The sequence below is a fragment of the Manduca sexta genome, chromosome 9, assembly GCF_014839805.1.
Source record: "Manduca sexta isolate Smith_Timp_Sample1 chromosome 9, JHU_Msex_v1.0, whole genome shotgun sequence".
Lineage (NCBI taxonomy): Eukaryota > Metazoa > Arthropoda > Insecta > Lepidoptera > Sphingidae > Manduca > Manduca sexta.
The window spans coordinates 12,571,987-12,581,453 of NC_051123.1; the positions used below are offsets into that span (position 1 = coordinate 12,571,987).

Genomic DNA, 9,467 nt, shown 5'->3' on the forward strand with positions numbered 1-9,467 from the left:
ATCATGAATATGGCAGAGGTAAAAGAGATGGTTATTGTGAAGATTTAGACAAACCTACAGAAAAAGAAGTAAAAAGGGAAACTACCTGTACTTTATCTGATTTACCGAATGAATCGAAATCTTTAACTGCCACAGAAATTAAAAGACAAAACGATATAAATATGAATGATTCTGATAAACTATTCAATGAACATATTAGCGAAATTAAAGATGACGGTGATGAAAAACCTGAACAAACTAAAAGAGGTATAAATTCTAACGATAATAACGTAAAACAATATTGTCTTACACAAGATTATGCCAAGAATTGTAACACTGAGCATTGTGATACCTATTGCAACCACAATGTAAAAAGAGATGCAATTAATCCTAATTATGAAGTTGATACGAGTATTAGAACGACAAGAAAACAGTATAACTTAACGCATAAAAAACTAGACGAAAAAAATAATAAGAATATTCTCAAAATTAAAAATGTTAATAAAGTTACCAAAAAAATTAAGAACTACAGAAAACGATATGCAGCTGCTGAGTCTGCGTTCTTTAATCTAAGTCCAGAAGATGTGGAAAACACTGTTTTGATGGTTGAACAAATGCTAGAAGAACATAATAATAAGGAGTCCAAAGAAGTTGATTAAAACCCTTGTTTGTGAATCAATGTTTTATTTGCACACAGATATCTTTACAGTTGGATTATAACGACTAAATATGTCGTTATGCTTCCCAGGACCTGAAAAATTTCAATTTAATATATGTATATAAAAAGCTCATTTTCAATTATGCTAATATTGTAAGATAATGTCTAGTATCAACTTGCTTGATTTTTATAGTTTGAAATAATTTTCACATTTTCAACGTGCTCTCAACTTATATGTGGAAACTTTATTTGTATAGTTTGTAGTGAATTTCAAATAACCCAGTTACTTACCGTGGCGATCAAAGATCTTGTAAGTGTGCAGACTTGGTGCGGCGAGTACTTCACCTGGCTGAACATGAGGCGCCTGCAGAACAACTCCAACTCCACCTGCATCGGGTCGCTCACTTTCAGCGTTAGTGTGCACATGAACTGGCTTATCAGCTCCTTCGTTCTTTCCATCTAGTGACGAAGAAAGAGTCTATAGAATAACTCATTAGTCATAACTTGACTTGACACTTGATTAGTCTCATTAGTATAATGAACTTAACGGATTCGGTTGAAATGAAGTTGATACATTTAGGCGAATGTTAGACATCGAAATAAACTAGTACCTATAATACTAATTATAATTTGATTTTAGGCCACTATGCTAAAAATATTAAGTGTTTATTAGCTCATAATATAATTTACTTTAATAGCTAGCTTTACAAAAGGGAAGCCGGTAGGAATCCGCTTATACACCGTGACTTTGTAGTCGTTTTGGAACCGAAATATTTGAATTCTATATCAATAGTAGAAGTGAAAAAAAATATCAGTTTAATAAAATTAAAACATTTTTTTTAACATTAAAATGAATACTCGTTTCCGAATAATAGATGAGAACTCGTGGTAACGCCACTACAAACACTACGATCGGTCCCATTCATAACTAAGCGGCAAAATATTCTTAAAAAAAATAGGTACAAAGAGACCACCGCGCCACGTCGCGTCGTCGCCAATCACGTGCACCCCCCTGATGTACCTATACCATGGCACAGCGAGCGCATACACTCCCGCGCACCTCCGCCCGCCGCGCCGTCCTTCGGTCGGTAATGCGACAACACGCGCGCGATTAGGCTGTTTTGATTTCGTAGCCATGCGAAAATGAGTCGTCAGTATTCAATATTCAAATGTGGAGTATTTGTCAATGGTTCAGCTGTACGCTGTTGCTAAGTAAGTACAATTTGGAAGAGGTTAGGCGGTTGTACTCCCAGCCGGATCATTTGAATGCGCTGCGACTTCACGGGATCGAAACTCCTCAAGTTCAATTCACTCCCACTATAATGGCTGCACCCCAGCGCCTCTTCCACGGATAATTCTGCGCGCCGGCTCATGTGCAAGGCCGAAGACGGCTGAATAACTCGCCGGATAACGAAGAGGACATTTTGGAATACTTTGAGTGGGATCCTCGGCACGGCACGGAAATTTAATGTTAGTATTTGTGTGAAAAACATTAAATACTTACGGATTACACCCGTATCATTTCCGTAGGGCGCACGCAATTCACGACAATGGTGCACTGGTAATGAACATTACTGGACTCTCATAAATCTCACCTCACATGATACAGGAAGACCACCACCTAGTTCGGTTCAGTGTCAATGTTTGGGCCGGCATTATAAACGACCAATTAATAAGGCCTATTTTTATTGAAAGTCATCAAACGGGCAACTCGTATTTACAAATGTTAAAAACAGAAATATTCGAATTATACGAGGAATGTACTACCAGCACGATGGCTACCCCGCTCATTATGCAAGTACAGTGCCTGCCCACTTCAACAACGAGTTTTATGGTTTTATATTCTATGGATTGGCCGCGGCGGCCCCGTGGCTTGGCCGGCGTGAAGCCCGGAGTGAGTCAAAAATAAAAAGACCCGTGTATTTCCGGGAACACAAAACATGTGACGAGTTACGTAGTGCGATAGTGGACGCTTTTAACCGAGTGAAAAGTGACAGACACATTGCGAAAGCTTAAATACAATAACTCAAAACGTGAACGTTTGTGTATCGAACGCGGCGGACAGCATTTCGAGCAGTTGCTTAATGCTTCGTTACAGGGAAGTGTAAATAGGTAATTTGTAAATAAACTGTTTAGGTATGTAAGTTGATTATTTTGTAAATAGCTCCAATTTTTTAAATACGCCCGAAATACTCATATTTCGCTCGCGCTGTTTATTTTTATTACTTAGACAATAAATTAATTAGGTATTTTATTACAAAGTAATGCTTTCATAAAATAGGTATTTCCGACGGTCCTAATCCCGTGTAAAGTATTTAGGAGAAATTGGAGTATCCATTTACTTATTTAATTGTGATTTTGAATAAATTTAATAATGCTTGTTCTTCCAAAGTGAAAATGAGAAAAACAAAAAACAATTGCGTTCGTGCCTCGTATCAACTGATTCAAGATGTGAAATAGGTACATAGCGTAATGAGTTGTGATGTGATATTATCCCGGATACAATCAATACCATCACCATGATAAAGTATTTAATTTAAAGGTGGTAGTGTAGGTACTAGTTTTTAATTCAAGGGACTCGGGAGCCGCGCGCGCGTCTTATCGCTCTTGGTAGGTATCAGCTGACACACTTTCGTAGTGTGCGTCGTTTGTGAATAGATCGTCGCGGCGTTACTATAAAATCATTATCAAACTCGAACGAGTGAAAAATATTATTTGGATTATTTTTTTATTATAGACAGTAGAATTTATTCACAATTTTTTCTTGGTTCTACAAACTGTTCCAAGTAACCACGCTTCGGTTCCAAAACGACTATAAAGTCACGGTGTATATACCCTTTGCCACTGCTATACAACAAAAAGTATTTCACTCAAGCAAAGCCGCTGAATAAAAATCTCTTTGTGTATTTAAAGACAATAACTGGACTAGTAAATCCTTGTTCTATATATCTGGTATATTTCATTCCAACTAGTTATCGCAATAACTTAATTCTAATAAATATTTAAACACAAACTTGCGATGATAAGATAGACATTTGGAACATAGCATACTTCTTCATGTGTCCTATGGCATGGTTCGACGACCATTACCAAGTCCCAAGTGTGGAACGCACACCACACTACCTGCAGTATCGGTGTGATGATCTTCTCAAACATGCAATATTCTATGTCTTTAACTGGAAAGAACGGATAGAACTAAGTTGTAGACTATACGTTTTCAAAAATTAATAAAATATCGCGCAGACGCTTGAAACTATTTATTGCGTTGTAAGGAATGTCAACTAATTAACCATTGATAATTTAGCTATTTTGTTAAAGCAAATCGATTAAATAAAAATAAAAACTAACAGGTCATCGCTACCATTTTATGTCATGTTTCAAGTAAAAGCTAAAACGTCTGCGCGGGCGCTGCAACTACAAAAATACCATACAGAATATGTTGGTAATAATGTAGTACAGAGTGACGATCAGGTGCAGAAGAAAAGATCCGATAAGTAACAGAAGCACGGTGCTGTAACTTTTGTTCATCTCTTTTATTATCTCGCACACAGCGCCGTACGAGAGAGAGAGATGGCGAATGGTTTGTGCGTCTTCTCCCTTCGCTGGTGAGAAAAAATCTGCAATAATGAAGAGGTGATGCGTGATAATTGAAGAAGATTCAAATTAACGACGTAAATAATATATAGATTGAGGCATCTAAAAAGTTTTTTTATAAAATTATCAAATTAATATCTTTTATAATAAGTAAATTTACTAACCTATTTACGAGGTACCTATTATCACGTAGGCTTGTTATTAGACTAAGCTCTTAAAAAATACTATGAATGCTACACAACAGATGTCTCAAGAGTATTTGTTTATTTACTTATAATTTATAATTTATTATTAACTAGCTTCCGCCCGCAGCTTCGCACGCGTGGATTTCGGACTTCAAAAATGGAGCCGGTCGCGAACGTTCGAGAATGTTCGTTTTACGAAGCTACTCGCTAGGTGATTCGCTAGCCTCTAGGTGCCAAGCAAGCCGCCTGCCTGTGCGTTCGCGACCTTATATATATACAAAAATAATCCTTATAGCATGATTCAGTATTCACGCGTGATGGCTTATTATTAGCGTATTTCATGTATAATATTGGTGTTTCTATACCAATTTATATGATTCTTTTTTATGGAATATTTAATAATGTTAACTTTTTTAATTAGGGATGACTGAGAGTGTTATAAACGTAATAGTAGACAAATATAATGAGAAAGCTTCGAACTGCTAAGCTATCGGCAGTTACACGTGTTATTGTGAGTCAACCATAAAACATAGACATATGCTGTCGTGGGATATTTTTTACATAATTTTAAGGAGAACATTTCCGTCATACATGATTTCTGTGTAGCTTTAACCATTAAGGTTGCACACGCGACGGAAGCTTAAAAATGGAGTAACTTCTCCCGTTTTCCCAACATTTCCCTTCACTGCTCTGCTCCTATTAATTGTAGCGTGATGAAAAGTATACTATAACCAGCACAGGAGTATGACAAATAATTGTACCAAGTTTCGTTAAAATCCATCGAGTAGTTTTTGTTTCTATAACGGTTATACAGACAGACAGACAAAACTTTTACCAATTGCATTTTTGGCATCAGTATCGATCCCTAATCACCCCCTGATAGTTATTTTGGAAATATATTTCAAGTACAGAATTGACCTCTCTACAGATTTATTATAAGTATAGAAGAAGATATAGATAGAAGATAGATAGAAGATTATCATGATACCTTTGCGCGGACTTTTGATGATATCCAGAGTGTCGATATTCTTGTTAAGGGTCCTCGGTTGAATGGAGATTGTGTACGCAGTGTACGAGTTATTTGATATGTTTGGCGAATGGAATTTCTCTAAGGCGTTTTGTGAAGTATATGTGAAGTAATTTTGTACTGTAATTGAAAACATGGGTGAAGGCATAAGTATTGTTCATATAACATAATTAGCGCCAGTACATTATATTGCGTAGTCATTTGGCAGTATTCACACTGAAACATAATTTAAAGCTTATTCACTGATGCTTAGCGCAAAAATTATATTCGTAAGTGCCAATCCAGGTAAACTCTTACGAAATAGTTTACCAAGCTACTCTGACTGGTCGACCTTAGGCAGAGAGCAGCTTAGCTTTTGCAGAGAGTACACTTTACTTCGACAATTATTGGCATAAATGCTTCCTCAAATGCCCAAAGGTGTCTGTCAGTCAAACATGAGACAAATGTTCGGCAAGCGTTAGTAACCCTCTTAGAAAGTGCATAAAAGCCCGTCACGAATATCTATGACGTTTCATTGTCATTGGTCAAGAGGCTAACAAGTAAATCACAGAATAGTCCTAACAAATCAGAACTATGACAATTAAACGACACAGATGTTCGTATCGTGTTTGTTTTAGCACCTCCTATGGAGCTAACGTAAGTTTCAAGTGGATCTAATACTCACAATGATTATACTTCTTCTGTAAATTTCTTAGCCTGGAATTGATAAGCTTTAAAGCGGAGAGGATGTAAGCCGCTAACAGTATGAACTGTATCTCCAGAAGCTGCGTGATGATGTAGCTGCAGTAATAGCAGGAGTACATAGCGGCGACCCACACTGAAAAAAAATCTGTAGCGATATAGATATGGTATGTGGAGACTGTCATTGTTCATCTCATTTTATCTCAAAGGAGTCGAAGCTACAATCAGATGGATTAACTTCCACTAGATGAAATAGACGAGTCTAGCGTTTTATCGTGTACAGATCCCAACAGTGGAACACAATTTTTCAATGGCTAGAATGCGGTCTTAAATTTTAAATCTCATATGTACCATAGAAGCTTTTATTTTCCGCTGCGAATAGATATTAAAATTATAGAAAGAAGTAAAAGGATAGCTGATGTAGATGTCGAAGAATAGTAATTGCCGTCGCTGTGCACTTGATGTGTGGATTCCGTATTCCATACTCTATCCCTTTACTTGCCGAGTCTTTTTCAGCAATAGTGATCAGTTCTCAACATATTACCAGATTTATTTATCTCCAATCATTCTTACCTCGATGTTCTTTAGTCAAGGTGATATAAATAATGTTGAAACAGTCGAAGATCATTATCGTGAAAAGGATTATCAAGGCTATAATCACGTAACGATACTGTCGATTGTCTGAAGTCTTCGGGCTCTTGACGGACACTTTTAGTTCAGAGCTTATCTGAAATTAGTTAATACAATATGACATTACACAGCAGGAGACAGACTACTAAGCGCGCAGGAACACGAGACGCAAGCAGCTTTTGAGAGGTCTGTCTGGAAATCTTTAGAGAAGGTCTATGTTTTACAGTAGAGTTCATTCGGTTGATGAAGATTAGGAAATATTACACATACATACTCATATGTAGACGTGCAACTTCTTTTTTAATCAAATTCTTAGCTTAAAAATGGTATTGGTTCAAGGGTCAAGCATGGAGATATTAAGGTAAGTTTGATCGAAATGGGAGTGATAAAGTGTTAATGCTCGGTCACGAGGTGCGGTGCTGGTACCGGGAATAACAATTGTACGAGAACGTATACCTTTTACATGTCCCCATACAATTGGTTTTCCAGCCTCCCACGCCATCGCTCGTTGCCGAGTATTTAGAACTAAAGACAAGAAGACAAGGTCTGAATTGACTGGACCACGATGTTAATGGAACAAAAATCCCTTCTGTTGGGTTTAAAGAAAGTATCCTAAAAATTTTTTTTTACCTTTTGCACCCTGTTGACGATGTCAATCAGACTTTTCATATGCGCAGGCGCCTGATACCCTCCCACTATACCCAGAATCGTCACGATGGCCAAGTCTACCACCCACACCACTCGCCTCGTCTCCGAGCGCATGCGCACTGATTGTCCCAGGGGGACAGACAAATCAAACCCCAAGGCTATTACTGAAGTGAGAGCTACAATTAAATATTTACGAAAGATTTTACAACTTATCCTTATTTTTTTCTCTATATCTTTCCCCTAATAATTAAATCATGAAAATAAAGCAAAATATATGTTATTAATAACTTGGTAGCTGATAAATAACAGAAAAGAGAGGCAAGTATTTCGGCGTGACGTCACAATGCATAACGGTGCACGTGTAAGAATAGGATGGCAAGAAGTATTTGCTACGTCTACATGTACTCATTGCAATATTAGAAAAATAAACTACCTTATTTTCCAACTAATTTAAACTTTTATACAAGGTTTTTTTTAATAATATTTTAAACAGTATTGTACATACATGTAAAATATTACTTACAGAATGTAATAATGATAGCATATCCATACAGAGAAACACTTGGCGAGAACTGTACGACATACCCATCCGGCTTTACTGTAAGCCGGACCGGGGCGACGCCGAAAGCCTGCGATATACGAAGAACTACGCCGATGCTCTTGGGCACCACGCATTCTGGTGGGCGCGACTTCTTTGATTTGAACATCGACTTTTCTAATATAGAGATGGATTTTAGAAAAATAATCTTTATAAAGCAATAGTCGTTTTGAAGTGTATTTTGAATTGAACAGGCTGATTTTAATGGTCGAGAAAGTTAAAAGGCTGTAACTGCAATGAATAGAAACTTATTAAGACATTTTCGCAATACTGGACTTGTAGTAAACAGGGACGTTCAGAGATATAATCTAAACTCTTAATTAAGATATAAAATGGGTTATTATAAACCAATATTACAAATGAAAATAATAATCACAAAAAATCTTACGTGATGACGACAAAATGATAACTAATACTTTGAAGAACTCGTGTCGAATTATAAAGGAAATTTGACTAATGACCACAAGACAGTAAACTTAGACAACGAATATTATCTAAAATCTTGAATTGTTTGTAAGGTTTGGCATGTAAACATCATCAATATTAGGTTAAGGGCGATGATGATGGTATGTTTAATTCGTAGGAATACGGAATAGGAATATAAAACAATATGTAAGTAGAGACATTCCCGCCCACACAGCCATCCCTACAACTCCTGTAACCCAGGACTGGCAGTGGCACGTATTTTAAGACACTGAGCGGTGAAGTTCGGCGAGGGAGGAAACACTAATCTGTTTTTATTACTTAACAAAATATTAATTGTCCATTTCCCTTTAAATAGTCCTATGATATGAGGAATAGACTTGATTCCAATAACAGGCATGGCAAAAACGTCGAAATGTAGGAAAATTTCTTCTAGTCTATAAGGTCCATGTATAATACAGCCCTGGATGTTATTTGCATACTGTTTAACACAATGACGCGCTCATCATGCCAAAGACCACATCTAAAAAATACGTGACGAGCAGCTTCAAATTCGTAACCAGGTGTAGAGCATGGGCACGCAGAAGAAGCAGCATACATTAAAACAATTTACTATTAAAATGACCACGGCCGGTAAGAAATTGCGATATACAATGTTATATTTCTAGCCAAGTATGTATCTAAAAATAATATATTTTACTGCGGTGGTAATTTAGCAAAGAAGATAGCAATACGTAAGTTGTGAGTTACTGTCCCACGCCCGGAGTTCTTAGCGAAGAATTTTCCAAATTCGTCGTATTCGTTGTCAATTATTGCTTGCTGAATTGAATCGAATTATAAAGTATCGTTTGATATTCCACTGCGCTCGTCATTCTGAGACATGAGAATCTTATTATGTTCACTAGTTACACTGGCTACAATTTCCTTAGAACCGGAACACAACAGTGACTACACACTGCTGCTTGGCGGCAGAAAAAGACATTGCGGTGGTATCTACGCAGGCGGACTTTTACATATGAGAGACCTACCACCAATAGATAACTT

The 9,467-nt window shown here is 37.0% G+C and overlaps 1 protein-coding gene across 1 annotated transcript; it reads right to left on the minus strand.

The window, feature by feature from the left end:
* Positions 1 to 682: 682 nt before the first annotated feature.
* LOC115446826 (gustatory receptor for sugar taste 43a-like) lies at positions 683 to 8,109 on the minus strand. Its single transcript, XM_030173626.2, has 8 exons — positions 7,926 to 8,109; positions 7,385 to 7,578; positions 6,698 to 6,851; positions 6,108 to 6,260; positions 4,069 to 4,254; positions 3,689 to 3,813; positions 929 to 1,096; positions 683 to 730 (listed from the first exon to the last, which is right to left on the minus strand). Exons 1-8 carry the CDS (start codon positions 8,107 to 8,109, stop codon positions 683 to 685), a joined length of 1,212 nt encoding a protein of 403 aa, XP_030029486.2.
* Between the last annotated feature and the right edge of the window lie 1,358 nt (positions 8,110 to 9,467).

Coding starts and splice junctions, on each gene's coding strand:
- LOC115446826 (XM_030173626.2), bottom strand. CDS start 8,109: ATGTTCAAATCAAAGAAGTCGCGCCCACCAGAATGCGTGGTGCCCAAG. Junction 7,579..7,925: donor TGCTATCATTATTACATTCT/GTAAGTAATATT, acceptor ATTTAATTGTAG/CTCTCACTTCAGTAATAGCC. Junction 3,814..4,068: donor CATTATTACCAACATATTCT/GTATGGTATTTT, acceptor CGTTCTTTCCAG/TTAAAGACATAGAATATTGC.